At 40.3% G+C, this 23,754-nt stretch overlaps 1 protein-coding gene across 1 annotated transcript in view; it reads right to left on the reverse strand.

Moving 5' to 3' along the window:
- slit3 (slit homolog 3 (Drosophila)) overlaps positions 1–17,739 on the reverse strand; it is a 231,777-nt gene extending 214,038 nt beyond the window's left edge. The window contains exons 1-2 of the mRNA XM_034883388.1: positions 16,930–17,739; positions 1,334–1,405 (exon numbers count right to left, since the gene is read on the reverse strand). Of these exons, the coding sequence (XP_034739279.1) occupies positions 1,334–1,405; positions 16,930–17,120 (263 nt within the window). The 5' untranslated portion in view covers positions 17,121–17,739. The remainder of the gene's footprint in view (positions 1–1,333; positions 1,406–16,929) is intronic.
- Positions 17,740–23,754: the final 6,015 nt, after the last annotated feature.

The raw sequence follows: 23,754 nt of genomic DNA on the forward strand, positions 1-23,754 counted from the left end.
GCTGTTTAACCTCTTATCATATTCACAGCAGTTTAACATCTTGATCTTGTTTATTGTTTAACCAATGGGTCTTGCTGCTCATTACTGGCATGTCAGCTCACAATTACTCTATTATTTAACCTCTTAAATAATCAGTAATTACAAAATTCAACTCCTTGGAGAAAACACTTGCATTCTGTCCTGCTGTGAAACCCAATTTTTAGTATGGGAAACTTTATTTTATAGAGACTTGTTTCCCCTATTGCCATGTACAGGCCTATTAGGTAAATATAGCATTTGCCAAATTGCTCCAGTATGGCAGTTTTTTGTTAATGTGATTCCTTGTAAAGAAACAAATACCAAATCACAAAGAGGAAAATGGAAGAGGTTATAATAGACCTGCTGATACCAGGTAGATTTAACATTTAGTCATACCTATATGACTAAACGTTTTTTTTTTTTAAAGATTATTTTTGGGGCATTTTAGCCCTTTAATTGACAGGACAGCTGAAGATATGAAAGGAGAGAGAGAGGGGGAGTGACATGCAGCAAAGGGCCGCAGGCTGGATTCGAACCCGGGCCGGCTGCGTTGAGGAGTAAACCTCTATATATGGGCACCTGCTCTACCAACTGAGCTATCTTGGTGCCCGAAACGGGTTGTTTGATAGCATCTCATATGAGCGTTTTCTGATCTTCCAATTATGTGGCTTAGGTACAATTATGTTTACACAACTAAAGCTCTTAGGCTGAGATGAGAAAAATCTTCCTGGTTAAAATAAACCAAAACTAGGTGGCGCAAAGTCGCAAGCTTTGTACACTCAAACATCTTTACTTGGATTTAGATTTTTTTTCAGTGTAATACGACAGTGTCCACCGTAGGATAAAAGAGTCCATGTTGCTTTATGTTATTTGCTTTCCTTAAGCCAACACTTCTGTTTTTAGCTTTCTGAAGCTAACAAAACCTTTACGAGCATTTTATTCCAGTTATAGTTATGCTTTGTTTGTTTTGTAGGTGATTAAAGATCATTTACATTATGTTTAATCCTACAGTAGCCCTAGTTGCAGTTGTTTTGTGAAGCACAATTCACTGGGCCTAATGTGAGAACAAATCAAACAAAGAGAATTGCTCTGAAGTGGCACAGAGAATTTGTTGTATATGTTTGTGTCGTAAATGTTCTCGTACTAGGACTCTAGCCTTTCTCTGACTCTGAGCAAAAAGTACGGGAGAAATAGAGAGGTTTACATTCCATGTAATTTGAACAAACTGGCTTAACAGCCGCTGAGTCATTTCAGCAGCTCTGAATGGTTTATTGCTACAAAATGTTGACAGAAACAAAGAAAGAAACAAACTTACAGAATCCTGAGGTTCTTGAGGCCAGAGAAGTCCACTTTAGTGATCCTGGTGATGTTGTTTCTGTTCAAATCCCTACAGAGCGAAACACAAGAGTTACAAATCTGATGAATGAAATCTGATCGTTTATACATTTTAATACAATACAGTGCTTCTTGAAAGAATACAACTTTATTATTTTAAAAAAATGTTTAAAAGCAAATGAACATCAGTGAGGACCGACTGAGTGCATGTGTGTATGTTTGTGTGTTGCTGTGTGTGTGTGTTCTCGCCCAGTCAAACTAGTGAATGTGGCACTAGGACAGAGCGTGAGAATGCCTCACAGCATATAAGCCCCCGCACGCACGCACGCACACACACACACACACAAACATTTAAACACACACAAACACAACCAAAACACACAAACACTCCTACCATACAGGCACCAAGATAATTACACACACACACACACACACACACACACACACACCTCATGCTGCTCTGACTAATTGAGAAATTTTACAGCCCAAAAAATGTAGGATGAAATTATTTTCTCTTTCCATCATCACAGTTTAAAAGCTTATCGTGTTTCCTGGCTGTCATTCAATCTGTTTTGACTATGGGTGCACAATGTATGCACACTGCAATATGAAGTAACTGCCTGAGTGTGTGTGTATAGACTGGTTCCCTTTATACGGGTATGCTGTTTACTGAAACGCTGTCGTACTGGGGGAATTAGGGCATGAAAAAGTGGGGAGAGCACAGACACACAACACACACAACTTTTCTCTCCTATTTCACACACACAACTCTTTCACTCACTTTGTAAGCTTTCACTTGCCCACACAGACAGACACACACACTCCCACGTGCACATAAACAGAGTCTGGTTTTGCCAAGGCGGCCTGCATGTGTGTTTTTCATAATACACCTAAACATTTATAAATCTGATTTAAGACCATATTAGGTTTCAAAAGGCTTCTCCAAGCTGACATGGCAAGGACCCCTAATAAGAGCCATACCCCGGCCTAAGACAGGGAGGGCAAGCGCTTCCCAAACCCCCAAATGTGGTCCAGAAGTCCACCAGGGTTCGTTAAAAGGGCTCCAGAATAATGAAGAGTTTCATAATCTCATCTGATGCAATGGAAGATCCCCACCCCCTACAGCACAGATTGATATAAATCATAAGCAACAATAATTAAGTTCTCACTCAAGTAAGGTTTCTATTTGAGGATTCTTTATTTTGGAAAAAAAAGAGAAGAGTTATTTTTAACAAAATTTTAGCCCTAGCAATCATAGCCTGCACACTAGGTCTGGGAGATATGGAGAAACTCGGAATCACAATATTTTTTACCAAAAACATCAATGTCGATATTATGACAAATTCGTATGGTTGACTGTTGGTGTTTCACAAAATAATATTTGCAATAGGTTTTTAGATATAAAAACATCAATAATGTGAATACAATGGCTAAAGGCAAATAACAGAACAGCTAGAACAGTCTAGTAAGTCCACAATTACATCACTTTAAAAATTACATCACTTTACTGTAATGCAGCTTTTAAAGATCAAGAAAATAGCATTTATGCCATATTTAGATATCCAAAATCTAAGACAATATCTAGTCTCATATTTAAATATTGATATACTATCGAAATATAAGCCCAGCCCTACTGCACACAAGCCTACTTAACCTACAGTTCGAATATATTGCTTTGGAATACATTTAATGCAAAATTACTATGCAATACATATTTATTGCCAAAAGAGGTTCAATATTGGAATCAGAATCAGCAGATATCCTACTTCAGGTATCAAAATCAGATCGGAACTGAAACTGAAAAAAGTGGCTGCATATATTGTATTCATGGGTGAACCCACATCAATGTATCCAAGCATTTGGAAGCAGCCTGAAAAAGTTCATGATGATTCTGAGTCTCGTCCATCTTGCCAGTGCATTCTAGAGACCAGATCCTTTTCAGACAGTGAGCCATTTGCCCATCATCCAGACTTGATGCTGCTGGTTCTTGTCACAGTGTAATTGCCTTTTCCTTGGAAAGTGAGGCACTTTGACATGGTGAAAAACTCAACAGACTATTCACTTATACTTCAACAAAGATCTTTTTCCTTGTTGATTTGGGATTTCAAGTATCCACTCACTTCTGAGTGACTCCGAGGCAGCATCCAATCTGAAAGCTTCTGTTTCACATCTTTCCACCTCTATCCATCTTCTCCTCCCTGTCTTACCCCTCTTCTGTCTCTGATCTTTTAACTTTACATTTTTCCCAGCATCTATCTTTCAGCTCTTCTTTCTCCAGTCACTGCTCTTTAATGTCAATCTGTCAGTCCTTCACAGCCATCTATACCACCGTTCCCAGCCTTACTTTTCACATTTTCTTTTTCTTTCTAATCTCCCCCTTTGACAATGTCTCCTCTCAATCTCTCGTCTTATCTTTTGCTGTTTCACAGTTGACTAAACACTTTTTCTTTGGCTTCCTCTGTTTTTCTCTCTCCCCCTAATCTCTCCTCTTTAATCTCAATCTTTCACTCGTTTACAGTTGGCCACATTTTCCTACCCTTCTTTTTTTTCCTCTGCCTTTTCCCCTAATCTCTCCATCCTTATCTTTCTCTTGTTCCCAGTGGAAACGTATGCTCTCACCAGGGATACCGCTTTTGACTCAAACAAACAGTGAGGATACAGGGCCAGGTAAAGCGTAATGGCGTCTACCTCACCGCCTAAATACTGAGAAAGTCAAGGCCATTGCTAGAGCAAGATGAGCGTGCAATTAAATGAAGACATTGTCGAAGAAAAATAACACCAATTCAGTGATGTATTTAGAAACAAAAAGGTGTAAAGTATATGGCCTCTAGTCATTCATCATAAGGTAAACCATGAGATCAGTCATACAATAAAAGCATTAATTCATGGTTTGCCCGAACAGACAAAGTGTTTATTACTAATAACTTTATTAAATGCCAATTCCACTCCACAACACTACAGTATGTTCAAACCTATATATGTTATTTTAATTTTTCTGGATCAATTCTATTCTGCAACTGACAGCTGGGTAAAATGAGTACGCTGGGCTCACCTCCTTATTAATTTACTTAATTTAAAACTGTAGGTTATTAATAGATATGCATAAACCACTACACTAAAGCAAAGAAATGTAAATTACGATTGCATTCACAGCTGATTTAGCTCTCAAAGAATCAGCATAGCAGGAAAAAATCGGCTGGGAGACATTATCCCCCCTTAATTAACACAAACATGATAATTAAATCTTAATTAAATCAAACTTACTTAAATCTTAGCACATACGTAAGGGGAGATGGTGGTGGAGGATAAGGAGCAATTAAGACTGATCAGCAGATCAGTAGTGAGACTGTCAAGTTGTAACGGCTGAGCTTTGCACCTACTTGAATACAGTATGTCTGGATGTTACTAATCAGGTGGTAGCCACACATCTGGTGAGTGAGCCACTGATTGCGAAGCCTGACTCAAGCACCTGCAGCAGCAGCAGCAATGAAAATGCAACTTTTGTGCTCTGCCTTATCTATAGCAATGCTCCATCAATAGCCTTAACATAGAAGTTATTACAAAGCTGTGAAGGTGTTGTGCATTGAAATAAGGACTCAGATAATCCCACACAACAAAGCCATGGATGTCTCACACAAACAATCTGGAGAAGTTCTTTGAAAAAGAGCTGAGAAACAGCACGCTGCCATTACACCTCAAAACAATATAATTCCGCTGTAGAGAATGTTTTTGCACCTAACTTAAAATTACTTTAAAAAAAACTCTCAGCTAAAACAGATGGCTACAGAGGATCGCAATGCCTTTTTTGTGATCAAGTTTCTATTTTTCTTTTTTCTTTGGTTTAAACAGTTTTTTAGTACAAACAGTTACAAACAATACACTGGGATGAAGGAACGCGTCCCAAGAGGATCACAATGACTTAAAGGTAGTGAGGCGGCCATTTTTATGCACCTGGTCTCCTGGAGTGTGGGTGTCCACCCCACCCAACAGTGAAGCTTAACTTAGCTTTAAATTTAACTGACCAGCTGGCAGTCAAACAACTAACGAGGGGCTTTAGTGCAAAAGCCCCAACCGCTCGTTTCCATTACAGGCAGAGGTAAGGCGCGCATGTGTGTGTGTTTGTGACAACGGGATAAGAGAAGAATGCAAACAGCAGGTGTTCGGGGAATTAATGTACCATAGAACACACACACAAGGGCTCAGACAGCTCCACAGCACATCTCACCCACAGACCACTGAAACCAGTGAACCTCACAGTCTGGCTGCCTTGGGCCAGCATACTGGTTGACTTTACAAACACACACACACACACACACACACACACACACACACACACACACATTTAGTGTGTGGGGGGCTGAGTCACTTATAGAACAGCTTTATTGGTTGGCTTTAGAGACTGAGAAATTACAGAGAAATAACTTTTAGAAAGGAATAATAAACAAATGACAGATCAGGTAACAAAAGTCTGACTGCTGCTGCTGTAATAAACCATGACATATTAAGAGAATACATGAGATACATGTTTAATATGTCGGGTTACTGGCTGTTCCCTCTAACTCAATCTGTCCTGTATTCGTTTACTTGACCTTTACCTTCTTTTTTCCGTCCGGGACAAATAGTGAGAAATAACGATTTACTCTCTGTTCCGTCTCTGTCGATCTGACACTGTGAAATTTCCTTTTTCCACTTTGTCTTTCACTCTATAAACCCACCTTATCTCTCCATCTCTCATCCCTCTACCCTTTTTCCTTTCATCCTTTGTTGTTCTCTGTCCAACACTTTGTTTCTAAATGCACTCGCTTCCTGTTCCTAATCTCCTGTTATTTTCCACAAAGCTCTTGTACTGCTTCACTTCATCATTCCTCCTTTCTTGTGCTCCATCATTCTCTCTCTCAAAGATAGGTATGCTCAATTTCGCTCTCTAAATCTCCCAGTTACGCAAGGAATCCTAATTGCCTTCTTCCTTTTCCTCTGAGCTCCATGCTCTACAGTGTGTCTGTCACCAGAAGCTGGGGGCAGGCGTCAAGCTGCTTCAACATTAGTCTTTGTTGCAGCTCCTACCCATCCATTTCACATTTGGATATGACATTCAACACCTGCTCAAACTTTTTGATCTAATCACTAGTTGTAACCTCACTTGATATGAAGCCTAAAAGAAAGGGGCATTAAAACCTTTTGACGAATCAGGACTGAAGGAGAAGGCAGCTTAGAAGCATTTTGCAGCTAAAAAACACTTTGTACCAAGCTAACACTTCCAATAAAGATCAATAAGTAGTTTTTACTGGATGCAATTATGAAACTGACAGTATTGGGCAGCAAATTCAATGATAGTGACTAACAAATCCAAAAAAAATGAGCTACCATACAGATCAGAGTTAGACCAAAAGTTGTGTAAAAGATAATCAGTGAAAGAAAATAACATGAAGTTCCCATAAGAAATACAACACTTAACGCTACATTACACACTACTACAAAAAACAGAATGTTCAACTCAAACAAACAGCTGGTGGCAGAACAAACATTAACATTTAACATAAATGCGGTTAAAACATTTCAGCGGTTCATTGCGGTTAAAACTGACTATGAAGAACTCGTGTTTACAAAACTTGACTGAGTCAAGCAGAACAAGTTCTCTGTTACTGTATAAAAAAACGAAATTTTACATGTAAAACACAAATTATGAAACTGAAAAACGTAACCATGGAAGGCATTCACAAGAATGTTGATTCCCTGTCTACGTTTGCACACCATGTATTGTCAACAAGAGTTAACAAGGATCTACAGGTTTTGGAAATTTGGGGTGAGGTGGAAAATTGGTCTCCTGTGTGACCGTTTATTGCGGTTTTGAATATCAAATCATATTTCAATCATCAAATGAGACTGATAGAAAGTGTACTCTCTCCTAATACCACTGATTTATGTACTTTTTTCTTGTTTATTACGTGTACATGTCATGATTTTCAAAATGTGACCATTTCACAAAGTGCCATGACACAAGGCTACTCTGGGGGACTCAACAACAGGGAAATGAAACGCCACATGCGGGACAGTGCCAACAATTTGCGCCAGGACACAACCCGCGGTCTCCGGGGGCACAACAACGGGGAAATTAAACGTCACACGCCGGCGACAACAATGGGATGGACTGCCACACGCGGGAAGCGATCCCCGGGCGCAGGGACACGATCCGTGACCTCTGTGGCACGCAACAACGGGGAAATAAAACGCCACATGCAGACCACGAACACGGAGCGGTTGTGGTTAGGAAAAAAAGAACAGGGAAAGGAACCATCACACGCAGGACACACAGATAACGACAGTTGTGGTTAGGAAGAGAATAACGCAGAAAAGAACTGCAGCACGTGGAACACGATCCCCGGTCTCCGGGTTGAAAGTCCTGTGATGTTCCATCCACCACCCTGACCAACCTCCCTGCGCGACTTTCAGCTTTTCAATACTACTCGCTATCATAAACATTCTGTGATCACGAACTAGACTTCCCATTAAAAAACTTCAAAATTTGTACTCAACACACAAAAATAATGACATCAACGTGACTTGTACACAAATCAATAGGCAAAAAATACATAATGTGACCATTTCACAAACTGCCATGAAACTGGGCTTGTACACGGCAATCATCACTTGGAGGTTTTGAGCATTGATATCGTACACCCACTCTGTGCCTGGTGTGATGGGTTTACAGCCACTGCAGCAAGACACTGATCCTACTGTTGGAGATTGTTTCTTGTGTAGGCCATGCATGCTTCTCAGAAACATTGTGACACTTGACATTTAACTTTTTATCTGGCCAATGAACCTCACCACTCATTTGTCAAGGGTAAAAAAAATATATATCTTTCTCTCTTTCTACAAAAAAGCTTCGTCTTATACTGGATGTGGTCTAGAATGCCAACAGAAACTAAACACAAAAAGGAGAGGAGGGAGGAAGAGGAGACTCTGATGATTTAGATGCCATTAGTCAGTTAAAAAAAAAGAAGGATACTCACGTTCACTCCATAAAGGGGAATCCTGTCTGAATGATGTGCGATACAGCTCCCTCTAGCTCATCAGACTTCTCTGTCTCAATTGTATTCTCATGTCAGTGCTTTTTTGTCATTCTATTTGATGTTCTACCTCATTTCTTTCTTTGCACTCTGTGCAGATATGTTTGTCCTACTCTTTTATTCATCTTTTAGCTTTAAATCCATCACCATCCTTCTATCACTCCTCCTATTTTTTTCCTGCTCATGTCTCTGTCTTGCAAATGACTTGGTAATGCATCTTTTGCCTTCAATATCCCAGACTTTTCGGATTGTGTTGGGATCTAGGAGAACAGTGTGTCTCCCCTATGGGTATCATCATCTATTGTTTTGTTTTCTGTCTGTCACAATCTCTTTCTTTTTCCCTACTAGTCTCTACTCAATGCCTATAGCAACGAAACTGGTGTCGCAGTTAACCATGCTGGCTTGACCACATTAGGGAGACGCCTGCAAGCATCCCTTTCTTTTGGAGTCACGAGCCAAAAGGGCTATAAACCAGCGCTGTATTTGGTTAGCTCTTTTCTTTGCTGGAGTTTATAGGGCTGCATTGCTTTTGTCTAGATTTACTACTGCTGTACTGTAAGTGAATAGGGTGGGGTTGGGGTAGAGGGGTAATTTGGCCACTAAGAGGCCACTTGACAAGAACAAGGGCTGCTGCTTCCTCAACTGAGGCCAAGTCAAAAAAACAAGAGTGAATGAGTGAATAAGAGGATGAGAGAGGTTAAGATGGACAAGAGACTGAGAAAGAAAGTGAATGACAGAGACAAAGTCTGAGAGGGACAGAGGGATGGAGAAACACACACATGCAAAGGGCAGCGACTGTCACTTTGAGCTTAGCTGAACATCGGATCGTAATGGAAAAACGATGGTGCAACTCACACTGTCACAGTGTAAACACATATGGTTTCCACACAAATAAACACACATATAGAAGAGAGGAACACAGAAAAAACACACAGTAAAAGAGAAAGTCCCTGCAGAAGGGATATGATGTGTTGCTTTGGTGACAGTGGCCTAACAAAACAGTGGCATAGCCTGTTAACATCAAACGACTCCAAGCATTCTGCACGCACAGTTACACACACACACACACACACACACACACACACACACACACACACAAAACCAGACTGGCGTTATAGTATGAAACACACTCCGAAGTCCTCCGGTCTGAAGACAGAAAGTCACAGGAGGTCATTCGTGACTCGGGGTAGTTTCTGTGTGACACAGTCTTGCGCTCTCTTTCTCCCTCTCTCGTCATGTGTCAAAGTTTCCAACTACCGGCAGTTGCATGATTAATCTGGTGAAAGCATGGCAGGGTACTGTGTGTGTGTGTGTGTGTGCGTGTGCGTGTGCGTGTGCGTGTGCGTGTGCGTGTGTGTGTGTGTGTGTGTCAGTCTGTCTGTGTGTGTATGTGTGTGTGTGTATGTGTGTGTTGCACTTAATAAGTGTGCATGTATTGCTGCCTCCATGTGTTAATTCTCCTTTTTATGTTTTTTCATTTGAAATATAAATGTACCTTTTCATGTGACTATGTGTGTACTTGTACCATCTTTTTGGGGACCCATTTTTAGACTGTACGAGCAAGGATATTTTTGGAGAGTGAGGACATTTTGTCTAGTATGAACTATACTATAAGTGTTGCTTAAGGAGGGTAAAAAGAACATTCTAGGGTTATACAACCTGGGTTGTTAACAAAGTTCAAAAAAAGTCAAGACCAAAAGCCGTCAGACGTTCATACAGATTTAAACGAACCCCAGGTTAGCAAAACTTACTTTGAAGAGAAAATGTAGGCAAACTGTGAAATAATCACCCAAATTGTTCACTGTGAACATCAATCACAGTTAAGAGACCTTTTTTGTGGTCCAACTTTGACCCACCATACTTTCAGTTTTCATCACAGTCAGTTTTTTTCTGTGCAAAGAGGAATTTCATGTGTGCTAGCTTCAAGCTCATCCTCCATATATAGTGGGTTAGATAATCATGTTAACTATTGTCTTGTTAACAACCTGTCAAATCTTCTGCCTTCAAATTTCACAGACTTTTTGGCAGCAAATTTTTCAGATCTTAGCATATAGATGTTATGAGTGCAATAGAAAAAAACTGTGGCCAAAAGCATAAAAATAAGACTCAAGTCGTAATAAACCGTAAGTTTAGAATTAGCTTTGGTTGAGGTTGGCAGTTGCGATGGTAAAGGTTAGGATAGGGTCAAAGAATGCATTATGTCAGTGACGCAAAGTGTGCATTCATATGTCTGCATTTGTTTGCCTGTAAGTATGCCAATAGTGTGTGCACCTCTTTGCTTGTGTATATTTTTTTGTGTGTAGACTACATGTGAATACAGTGTATGTGTGTATGTTTTAATGCTGCCAGCATGCTCTTTCCCAGAAGGGCAGTGCCCACTGTCAGTGCCAGCTGGCTGCCTCCTTGGCAGGCTGAAAGTCATTATATAGAAAGGTCAACTGCCCGCATGCTGGAGAAACTTGGAGAAGAGACTATCACCCACTGACCTAGAACTGCAGACTAAATATTGGTTTCCCTCACTTGTGCCACTTAGCATACCATAACTGAATCAAACATAGTTGGAAGGGCACAAAATGGCTACCACGAGATGTCCACAGATGATAGGCGTGACATTAAGAGGCTGTTTGAGAACAGCAAGCTCATTGTGGTTTTTGCTTCTTAGTTTAGACTTGTCTGCTATAGCAATAACACTCGGCTGCTCCTCAGATTTATTACATCACCATCATACCGATGATAACAGTAAAGACTGCTTTTCAGGGAAAGATTGATTTTATTCAAGTTACAAAAAGCATGATTGCTGACATAAGCTTCCCTCAAAGTAGTGCACATGTACAGAAATACTGCACAAACTAAATACATCACTATTTAGCTCCCTGGTTTCCCCAAAACTTGGAAAAATCCCAACAGATGCATGGTTAGAAAGATTCATAGAAATGCATCTTTGATTTATCAGATTTCTTAGTTATGTCAGCAGCCAGCTTATACAAAACCATATTATTTGCAGTGACATCAGGGGAATACTCAGGCCACAACTGAAAGGAGCTGGGCCACCTCAGTACTACACCAGTTATTACAGATTGTTCTTGATCCAATCAGATTATCCTAACTTTTGTGTGTGGGGGGGGGGGGGGGGGGGGGGGGGGACTGTCTCTCTCTCTCACACACACACATGCACGGACGCACGCACGCACGCACGCACACACACATTCCTGACCTTCCATTAACTGCTGTTTCATAGCTGAGGGTGTGGTGGTTGCAGCGTCCAACGACCAATCAACACCAAGCTTTGATAAGAGCCAGAAGCAGCGGCTGAAACGTGTGTTCATTTTACACACACACACACACACGCACACACACAAAAACACACACACATACACACACATAGCGACAGGATCTTATTGTTATGCGCTGTGGGTAGGTTGGCATGCTGAGGGGAAATAGGAGCTGTGAACACTCTACTGGAGAGATGGTGCTGGCAAACTAAAGGTGTGTGTTTTAAACTGGTAGGTGGATGCCAGTGAGAAACGTGTCAGAGGTAGGGAGGAGGCAAGCGAGTCAGAGATGGGACAGAAAATATAGTGGAGTGAAGCAAGGGTGGGAAAAAGAAAGAGGAACTTAACATGAAGGAGAAAAAAAAAGGAAAGTAGAGGGATAAGAAGAGAGAGTAAGAGATGTCGGAAAGAGAAACAAAGTTGGGGTAAAGATGAAGAGTTGGAAAGGGAAATGAAAAGAAAGACCTTTGTCTTGTGCCAGTCGAGGCTAGAGAAAGTAGAGAAGGTGTTGCTTGTAAAAAGCTTGCCAAAACTTCCTCAAAGTGCCCTTAGCGAGGAAAAAAAACGCAGTTAAAATCAGACTTAGTTTGTGTAAAGACGGCAGCTTCCAGCTCAGGCAGCTTGCCGCTTCCAGAAGTGCACTCATTCATCTGCAAAAACGCACATTGACACACACATATACTACATACATAGTTTGACATACAGAACACTCACACAGATGTGACCATACAAACTACACACATATAAGAGGATTTCAATACGCAAACACTAAAGTACAGACGTTAAATCATACACACACTTTCCAGATTGCAACTCAACCAATTGAAGGCCCTCTCTAGAGTTTAAAGCGTTCAATTTCCCCACATTTCACAGCAGTTGAGGCAAATTTACAGCTTTAAAAATCAGCACTCCAGGGTGTGTGTGTGTGTGTGTGTGTGTGTGTGTGTGTGTGTGTGTGTGTGTGTGTGTGTGTGTGTGTTAGTGTGTGTGTGTGTATGCATGTGTATGTCAGAGTGTGTATGTGGTCCCTGTAGGGCAGGTGTGAATTGGACCCCGGAGAGAAAAGCCGTCCCTGTTTTCCAATTCATTTTACCCAGCCTCGTTAAGCCTGTTAAGCCTCCCCCAAAACCCTCCACTCAAATTAGATGCAAATGAGGTCTCAAGTGGCTTCCCAAGGAGGACATTACGGAATTGACTGGCCTGAGGTAATCTGTGAGGCTGCCTGGGAGTGCATGTGTGTGTTGAGTGAACAGCTGAGGCCACCACAGTTTTTTCTTGTTAACCTTTCCAAATGCTCTATTTACAATAGTGAAGAAAACAGGCATTTAAAAAGATTTATTGTGTATTTATGACAGGTGGACTTTGGCTTTGACTGATGCTCTCACCTTTTACTTCTGGAGGTAAAGAAAGTGAACTGGATTCAAAGTTATATGCTGTGTAGTCTTGCATTGCCAGACCTATCTCCACAGCGCTGTGGAGTAAAGTAAAGAAAACGCTCTAACGTTGTCAAGGCACTAAGCTCCAGCCCAGCGACAGCAGTTCGGCTAAATGTTACTGGGAAGGAACTTTTTTTGGTGTGACATTTGCACGTAATGCAATTAGCTCTATTCGTCCATAGCAATCCTCACATTTCGGCCCAAAACATCCCAGTTTGATAGTATATGCTGTTAACATATTCTTTGTTAATCTAAAACCAAGCAGGCCTTATTGCATGATCCAATTTGTGTCTCAAAAGCAATTTCCCGTGTGTATTTGGCTAGCTAATAGTTTGCTGTTGTTCCTCAATGCAAACATTTTGAGAATGGCAACACACAAAATGCGGAAGGTGAGGACAATTATCCTGAAAATGTACTTGCATTGATCCAAATTATATACTGTGTAATAAAGAGAGTAAGTGGGGACTAACTGTTAAAACTTACTTAAAACTAACTTAGTTCACACTGGTGATTCTTGGAACTTTACAGTGGAAAGCATTTCCCATCTTGACTTTCTAGGAAAAACCTCAGAAGAAGTTATTGAATGCAACTAACTTCGGTTGGTAGAGTAGTAGCGCGTGAGACGGCGCATCCTGGACCTGGGCGAAGGGGATGTGACCCATGGCCAGAATATCATAGTTCATAAAAATGCATCTCAGGGACAATACAGACATTTCATACACACGACCACGACGTGTGTAACTCTGCTGACCCGCCATTCAACCCGTGCTGGACCTATTCATAATGAGTCAATGAGTCCTTTGCACTCCCTCTCTCTCCCCAGCTCTTCTAATCAGTTGTTGTTGAAAACAACTGAAGAAGCTTTCTCAGAGATGCATTTAAAAATATATACATACATATATATGTAGATATATCCTACGCTATTTATTTCAGATAGTTAATTTTTATTTACATGTGTTGCAGGTGTACGTCTATACAACATACAACTTCAACAGAAGAAGAATGTAGCATAATAGGGATGTGAAAGCAGTTATAAATAACCTATGTGACATTAAAATTTGTTTTGGTTAAAATCAACAAATAATTGTGATAATTAATCGTGATCTTAATATTGATACAAATAATCATGATTATTATTTTGGCCATAATCGTGCAGCTCTATATCAGTATATCCTGAAGTTATTTCATCATGAAGCGTTGTACTTTTTACTTGTGCCCAATTTCCCTCAATCTGTGTCATGTACTTCTTCACTTAACAGTGATTTTCTACATTTGTTTTCAGTAACCTACAAAGAGTCTGAATTTGTTTTATTTGGTACATGTGGCTTGAGAAAGAGCGATAAAGGGAGCAGTAGAGTGGTAGCTAAAAAAGATTTTCCACACAAGATAAGGCAAGAGTCATGTCCCTTACTCAAACGGCACATGTCTTGTGGTCTTGTTGCATAGTATTCTGGTGTGGTTAGACCACTACTGGTTGAGAGAACTGTATCCCCTCTTCTCTAAGGAATTCTCCTTATGTAATTTGAACATTTTTGCAAAATGGCAAGTCTATAAAGAAACATTGGCCATTTCCGTTTGTGGATCAACCAATACTTTATAATGCTAAACGACGAAATCCAAACAGAAATGCAAGGTGGATCGTTATTAGTCTTTCTTAAAGGGTTAAATGTGAAGTGAATTTTTACTTTCAATAGGTAAAATGCGTCAGTGTCCTGTCCTGTATTCCATTTGGGATGAACACACCCAAACAGAGTTGCATTACCATTAAGTGTATAACTTATTAGTGATTACAAAATTATGAATTTATGAAAATTCTAAAGGAACTTTTAGCTCCATTGCAGTGGTGTCATCATCGACTTTTTTCCCTACCGGCTACTACATATAATTAACGGTTTAAAATATTTGACATTTGACATATAAAAACCATTAAAAAACCATTTCATCATCATGTGGACATTCAGTATTTCTAAACCACTGGATGGTAAAGTTAAGGAAATATCACAAATCAATTGCAGAATTATGGAAACTTTACTTTGATGCAAATTAGCATTTTTTACTCATAACTTAACAAACTTGGCACGTTTGTTGTCCACATGGACCTTATCCCAGTTGTCAAAACCAAGTCCCTGACCAGGGCAGTAAGACTCATCTCTCTTTCCTTAAAAGTTTCCTATCTGCTGTAACCTTTACAACTGGAATCTCATCCATTTTAATGTTTCCCATCTCAGACTCCCTAAAATATATCTGCAGAGAGAGAGAAGGATGAAGGCAGGCAGGCAGACAGAGAAAGAGGGAGGAAAAGAGCAACTCTGGGCCAAAGTCACAGCTGAAACACTGACCTGGATAAATCAGGGAAACATAAACACATAGTTTCTGGCTTAAAAGGGGAGGGAGGGGGCACTGCTACCCAAAATATTCCACCCCGGGGACCCCAGCAAAAGGCAGGGGACCCCCTTATCCCACCTCCTCATCACAGCCCGCTCTAATTATTTATTTTTCTTGGGTGTAAATGTCTTCAGGGGACTGCTGTGTAAAAGCCAACAGGTCCTGGGAGGTCACAGCAGTCCTGTGGGATGGGAAAGGTATGGGGTTCGTTGTTCACACTCTCTCACACACACACACACACAAAATCACACTAGCTAGCACAAACATGCATACACAAATATATCTAAACAAACACAAGCAACAGTAAAAAACGCTTGCACACATGCTTATCATATGTTCATATCCCCCAGTACCCCCCATATCCACACACATGCATCAGCTAACACGGCCCCCCACTTCCCTCGGCAGCCTACTGATTGTGTTTGTTGTCCCAGGGTTTGGTCTGTTGTTGATCCCCTGTGGGGCTTTTGTCTGCTCCGTTATCATGCATAATCACTTCCATGCCTTAACAGCATAGGTGTGTGTTTGTGAATGCATGTGTGTGGCTGCGGGGGTGTACATGTGTCAAGATCTGGCTAGAGGTGGCAGCAGAGGCTGTCAGGGGTCTGTCTCTGCCTTAGGAATGAATATCATTTGAAACTAACTGTCACCAGGTTCAAATAAAAAAAGCTCTGAAAGTAATTATTTAAGAGTTCAATCCCAAAGAGGCCTTAGCCCAGCTCTATGAACCTTTGAAAAAGTCTCACTGCAAAAGGAGTGTAAAAAATAAAAACATTTAGGGAGCTTAATGCGTCTTCTCACCTTACATTTTGAGCGGTTTAAAAAAGGAATTACTCGCTCTAAAGCTGCTTTAGGATTGTTTTCTTAACTGCCTCCATTCACTGGGGTCACTGGCAAATTGTAGGGCAGTTGCATGTGCACCATCTATTATGTGTATGACCTAAGGGACTTCAATGCTTTCAGCCAGGAAGTATACCTGTAACCTTTCCCAGGAACCCCTTGTTTTTTAATAAATATAAAGTAAAAGTGGGATATTTGTTTTTTTTAAGCTTACATGTCTCATTTAAAAAAATCTCTATCAACTTATTATGGTTTACAAAATTAGTATCTAGAAAGTTTTCATTACGTAAAACGTATACATTTTGAGGTGTCCAATCAATAGTGATTTCAGGTTTAAAGCTTCCTCCTTCACCTCTAATAACTCCTGAGTCCTACATGGCGTGTTAAGTCTGTCATTCAAAGTATGCTTTAATGTTACAAAATCCTCTGCTGTAACTACTACATGAATATTATAGGTTTAAGAGTAAACCCAAGTAAGAAACGCGCAGCAGGCCACGGGTCCATAATATGATACTTTGTAAAGATGATGACAAACTATACGATCTGCTCAAACTTTCATGAAATTCTACTTACAGGCGCTCGGCATTCCTCGGTATTCCTTTAGGTACAGTCTTCAAACCCAGACCCTGGCAGTCCACATGCGACCCGGAGCAGCTGCACTTGTGCGGGCATCCAGTCACGGAAGCAACGCACACCAGAAGCGCAAAAAACAGAGCCAGAACCCGGCAGAGCGCAGCTCGCTTCTCCAGTCCGATCGGAGGCATGTTATCCACTTCAATTACTTCCAAACCAAAGTTAATTGAAAATCCGCGAGGAGGGAAGTAGACGTTGTGGAGGTAAAGGATCCCGAAAAAGGTCGAGCGACCGTTGAGTGGTAGAATAAAAAAAGAAGGAGAAGAAGGAGAAGTAAGGGGAGCCGAAATCAAATCAAGTTCGCTGTTGCTGAAGTTCACCAAAGTTTCTCTCAAGAGAGACGATCAGTCAGAATCTATTTAAAACGCTCTCTTGCCATTGAAGAAAAGGGACGAAATGAGAATTTGGAAGTGACACTTGCAAATAAAAAGTTTTCTTTTAAAACATCTTAACGGACGTCACTCAACTCGATGCGTAAAAGTCTCCACCAAACGTTCCTCATTCATAAACTCTCCGAGAAGTTATCAGCCTGACTCCTAAACTGTTCAAGGTAAAAATGTTCAGCTGGGGTGTGACCTCCTTCCAGGGAACATCTCTCCGATGTCAGGGGATAAAAAGTGAGCGTTGCTGAGGAGTTGTAATCAGTATTAAAAAAATAAGTTGAGAGCAGAGGCGCAACACAGACTGGTACGCCTGGAGGTTGTGACAATAAGAGAGGCACACCGATGTGTACCTAGGTTTCCCCCCAAATTCTCTCTCTCTCCCTTTCTCTCTCTCTCCCTCTCCCTCTCTCTCTCTCTCTCTCTCAAACTCTATGTTGATGTCACCAGAAAACAGAGTGAGAGAGCTCTTCAAACTTTCACTCATCCCTTATCTTCCCCGCAGAAACATTCTCTGCTGTATACACTGGGATACTTTCCCACACAGACAAATAAAATTCCAAACTCTCAGTACGTGGCAGCAGTGTACATATTTTAGCTCATTTCCCAGCAACTTGTCCTCTTTTATCATGGCCCATATATCATCTTAACTATTTACTTTGTGATCATAGTTGGTTTTAAACCATAGGCTATATTTTAAGAGCCAACCCTCCAAGTAGACCAACGCATCATCAAGACTGTGTGTTAACTTCACTGATTAATGCATGTCTGAGAGACCACTCCAACTTGTCATTAATGTATCTTCTATTGTGTAGGAAAATACCGCAAAGTATTTAGATTTAGTTAGTTTTTGATTGAGTTAAAAAAAAAATAAAAGCAAACATTTAAGGTGACTGGGAAGATTACGGATTTGAGTTTCCAGATTATTTTCCAATGACCACTGTTAAAAGTTTCTGCTCATCCTGCAACTATTCTTAGTGACTTAGTGACACTGCAGCAGTGAAGTGAAAAAACTTTTTCAGTGAGGATCCACATGTAAGAGTGGGTGCCCTTCTGCTGCCCTCTATTGGTAGAAGACTTTCATAAACTAGCTAATAGTGGGTATTTTTGCAGTTAAAGCAATACCATAATTCCACTTGTAAGTGTCCTTTAAATGAATCCAATTCATTTGGGGAATTATCTCGTGAATATCAAAAATAGCATTTTCCTCTGCAGTGTGTCAGTTTATAATGAACAATGGAAACTTCATAAATATTGTAATGCCTGAAAACCAAACTGAGTAATTCAGTGTCTCAGTCTGGGACCCAAGCTAATTAAAACATCAGTTTTCCTGTCAGTTGGTAACCCACCAGAGACAAACTTTGGGCAAGTTTAACATTTTATTTATGTTATATTTATTTTATATTTAAGTAGATACTTTTGTAAACAGATGTATTGTAAGTTATTCTCCAAACCTTTAAAAAAAAACATCCCTTCTCTAATAAAATATGTTTTAATGGTGTATCTCTTTACATGTCTGCTGAGCATATGCGCTCATTTTCAAGTACAGCTTGATTCATGGCATATTCATACCTGCCACTCATCTGGTGTTTGTCTGTTCAGCCGGACCGGTTTATGTGTTCAGTGCCTTGTTCAAATGCACATCGATGATAGTTGCTCTGGGGGGGGGGAAACATCACTTTTCAGTTATTGCAGCATCAGGTTTGCAGTTTAATTTTTTTCCTGTTAAACTCATCTGAGTTCAAGTCTTGAGAGACTGAACCATCTGCTCTCAGTTGTTAACATTTTACACTCTTCATCACATTGTAAAAGTAGGTGCTTGTCTGTTAAACACACAGACAAATAGTACACAAGGTGATGTGTGAATGTCAGTAAGTGTCATTTTGCATGTATGAAGACAGCTTCAGAGAAATGTGCCTGTTTTCTTAATTCCCTGTCTACCTTTTAGATATGTTCTATAAGCGCTTATTTGTATCTCATTTCCTTTTTTTCATCAGAAGTTGGATTATTGTACATATCTCTCACACAGTCCCCTTTAGTCTTCAAGGGACAGAAGAAAATAAAGCTGCTTTGAAACTACTTTCAGTTTTGTGTTAGATTGATGGCTGCAGCAGAGCAGCACAGTTCTTTTTCACAGCCACTAACTCCAGCTCCTCCTGGGAGATCCCTAGGTGGCCCCTGGCAGTCAGGGAAATTAAATCCCTCCAGAGTTTCCTGGGTCTGCCCAGAGGTTTACTCCCTACTGGCCATGCCCGGGGGAGGCACAGAAGCAAGCAGGCTGTCAAAAGAGAGTAAGCCTACCTTCTCTGAGGAAAAAATCAATTTCATCCGCCTGCAATTGGATCTTGTTGTTATCACACCCAACAACTTACACTCTGGGGTGTAGCAGTGAAACAGAAGCATACCCAGACAAACACATCCCAAAAGCATTAACATTTGGTAATAGCTAGCTAAGTGGTTGCCACAATTACATTCAAAATCTGTCCAGGAAATACCGGTGCCAAAAATTCAATTTTATCAATACTAATGCTAACAATATGCATCACTTCCCGTCAAGAGCCAATTAGCATGGAAAATCTAAGGTACCAACCAGCCTGCATGTAACGTTGTTTCCATGCAAACAAACAACAAAAGCTGCTAACACGTTACCCACAGAACTAGCTAGCTCTGTAAACTCCATATAAGGCTACCAGGTTCATTTAAACGTTCCTAAAACATAAAAAATAAAAATTGTAGGCTGTTATTGGGTCAACTGCCCCAAGGCTTGTTAAGCTAACGTTAAACATCCAACAATAGCCACAACATTAAGTTTTCAGCTTCCAGTGTGTTAGCTAGAGAGTTGTGTACTATTATACTTGCATGTTGTAATGTGGTTGCTTTTGTTTGTGCTATTGTTAGCTGCCAACAGTATCCAACTGTGTGTGCAAACAGTTCTTTCCTTTTTTTTTCACTGAGTGCTGACGGAAGCTAGCTCACATTAGCTAACGGGGGCCTAGAGCTACCTAGCATAAGCCTTAGCGTTGAACGCTAACAAGGCTTAGTTGGCTGTAACAATATAATTAGAGGAGAAGCCGACTCGATTTATTTTTTTACAGACACAGCAATGCCTTATATGTGATTTCATTTTTGCCAAGTTTCCAAATGTAAAAGTCAAAATGTTTCTTACCTCTGTTAGGTTTTTGTTTGTGAATTAATGTGATATGTGAACCACAGGATGCTGTCTCTCTCTGCTTCTCTGTTTCTCATCGAGTTTGGAATGTTTCTTTCGATCAGGCCATTCGCAGGTTGCAAACGTTCCATCAAAGCAAGTTCCTTAACGAGACTATTTTTTTCGGACCCACCATCTCTGCGTCCAGAGTTTAAGGTGACCAGATTTCTCAGACAAAATCCGGGTACATTTTTGAGGAAATATTTTCCTTTGACATCTATGCTGTATTAAACAAGATCTCTCCAGTCGGCAGCAGAGAAACAGGCTACAACGTAAGTTAATAGGACAATTGTCCAGCTTGTATTTTCCTTCATAAAAATTCCTTGTTTTGTCGCTGACAGATTCAGATTAATATTGTAAGTGTCTGACAACATTATGGAAAGGATTTCTAAGGAGGTCGACTTTTCTGTTGAAGATTAAGAACCTTTTTTTCAAACATAAAAGTCCGCAAAATCGCGTTCGTTAAATCCACCAGACTCCATGTAAATATCAGTAATCTTATAGCAGCGGAAAATACTGTATTCTAAAACATCTCTGAGCTCTAATTACCTGAAATAAGAAGGATGGAAACATAATTTAAACCGATTTAAAGCAAAGTAAAAATGGAAAAAGAACTGAGAAACTGTTTCAACTTGTTAACATGTGGTTTAAAGGATCATATTGATCAGGGGCCCACTACAGGCTGATAATAATGTGTAGAATCCTAACACTACTACCATTAAGCAAAGGAGGAAGAACATAAACCATTAAAATAGGAGACAAAGGTTTAACATGTCTTTAGAAAGCAATCCCCAGACCCTCTGGGTTAGTAGGCTATACTTTCCACATTTATTTGGACCTGATGGATAAAATTCAGATTTTACAAACTTTAGGGTGTTTTTGGAGCTCACTAAAATGTACTGTTCAACCTGGTCTCAAGCCAATTTGTGAAATGGTCACGTTATTTAGATTTATTGATTTGTGTACATGTCACGATTTTCTCGTTTATTATGTGTACATGTCTCGATTTTTGAACGTGATCATTTCACAAACTGCAATGACACCAGGCTACTCTGGGGGACGCAACAACAAGGAAACGCCACACGCGGGACGGTGACAGAATCTCACGCTTGGACACGATACACGGTTTCTGGGGGATGCAACAACGGGGAAAAGAAACGCCACAACAATGGGAAGGTTGAGGTTAGGAATGAAGAAAGGGGAAAGGAACCGTCACACGCAGGACACACAGACAACAACGGGACGGTTGTGGTTAGGAAGAGTATAATGCGGAAAGGAACTGCAACATGCTTAACACAATTCCTGGTGAAAGTCCTGTGTTGTTCCGTCCCCCACCCTGACCAACCTCCTTGCACTTATCTTCGGCTTTTCAATATTACTTGCTACCATAGTCATTCTGTTCTCACGAAATAGACTTCCCATTAAAATACAATACTTCGAAATTTATAATCAAATTAGGGAAATAACCACATCAACGTGACCTGTACACGAATCAGTAGATTCAATTAAGTGACCATTTCACGAACTGCCATGAGACTGGGCTGTACTGTTTTACCATCGCTCCACTTCTATTGATTGTGCAAGGGGAAATTCACCTCACAGTGCAGCGCTGTTTCTGGGGACTCAACATAGATCTACATTTGGATTTCACTTCTAATTTTCATATTTCTACTGGCGGAGTCTATCAGTATCAGTGTCATCATTCATTATTTCTGTTGATGCATGTTTCCATTAGTAGAATAATTAAGCTCATAGGAAAATAAAATCAGATGAAAACAAAAGGTTAACAAACCAAACAAGATTTGCAAATTGGTTCAAATGTAGGGCTGCTCAATTACGGAAAAACTAATAATCACGATTATTTTGGTCAATATTGAAATCACGATTATTCAACACTATAATTACTGATTAACCTTTGGATATAATGGATAGTGTCCAAGGTATAGTGATAGTGTCCTTTATCTCACAGAAGGAGTCTCAGAGGAACCACAGGGTTAGCTAATGTTAACTGTTCCCAGACAACAGAGTTGGTTTTGCTTTTTTGCTCGCCGAATACTGTTGTGGCCGCCCTCCTTCTGCCATCTTTACTCCCGCTGAGTTTTTGAATTCCCACGGATGATATGCACACAACTTGCCGCCCTGACTGTATAGGCTAAGATAGTTTATGGCACAGAACAAAAGACAAAATAAGAGTCTTCTTGCAAAACAGAACACGGCAAAAAAATAGTTTTTTTCCTGATTGTACTATTTTGGTGATCGGTGGGGGCCAAAATCAAAATCGAAATTCAATTAATTGCACAGCCCTACTAAAATGGAGAAAATTAAATTGTGACTAAAAAAAATTTTCTGTGAGGTTGGGGGACAAAAAACATAAGTTGTCAAGTGGGGAAAAAATAAAAAATTTAAAAATCCTTTCACAAACCCCTGCTTATGAGTAGATGAAACCACTCTCTGATGACTTTGTTTGGACTCATTGGAATTAGATGCATGTCATTAACTTTTGAGGTTAAGGGTTTCAAACTTTGCTCCGGACCTTTGATTCATGATCCCTTCATGAGCATTTTCTCCCACAGTCGCCACTGGATTTGAGTGAATTAAGCGGAAAAACCAAAAACATGCGGAGTGCTTTACAAAATGAGACATTAAGCATTTCTGAAGTGAGCAGAGTTGGCTAATGCTGAACTTCTTACACCACATAACTACTGCCACTCTTTCCCTCTCTTTTTCTTTCTTTCTTCCCTCACTCTTTCTTTTGCCATCCCTCAGGTGCCCTTTTCAACCCTCCATCTCATTCTCTGCTTTTAGTCTATCTCTCTTTCTCTTCCTGTCAGTCTGCCTCTCATCAATACATTTATTTCCCTCTTCCTTTTCATTATCAAATAATTTTTCTCTCTATTTAACTTTCTCTCTATTTCTCTTGTCCCAGGCAGTCTCTGTATTTGTATGAGCAGTGGGGCATTGTGCTACTAATTAGCATCTTTCCGTGGTTCTGGACCAGGCTGGTGACCAGAGCAACGGCTTCACGCTTCACTGCTCACACACACTCACAAACACACACACTGAGGCAGCAAAGCACGCATTAATATCATGCTGTCACACAGAATGTTCTCTCTATTGACCAAGTCTCTCTCTCTGCATTAGACAAAGGCATATTCCAGCCCTAATGATGCAGAATGC

The sequence above is a fragment of the Etheostoma cragini genome, chromosome 10, assembly GCF_013103735.1.
Source record: "Etheostoma cragini isolate CJK2018 chromosome 10, CSU_Ecrag_1.0, whole genome shotgun sequence".
In the NCBI taxonomy this organism is placed as follows: domain Eukaryota; kingdom Metazoa; phylum Chordata; class Actinopteri; order Perciformes; family Percidae; genus Etheostoma; species Etheostoma cragini.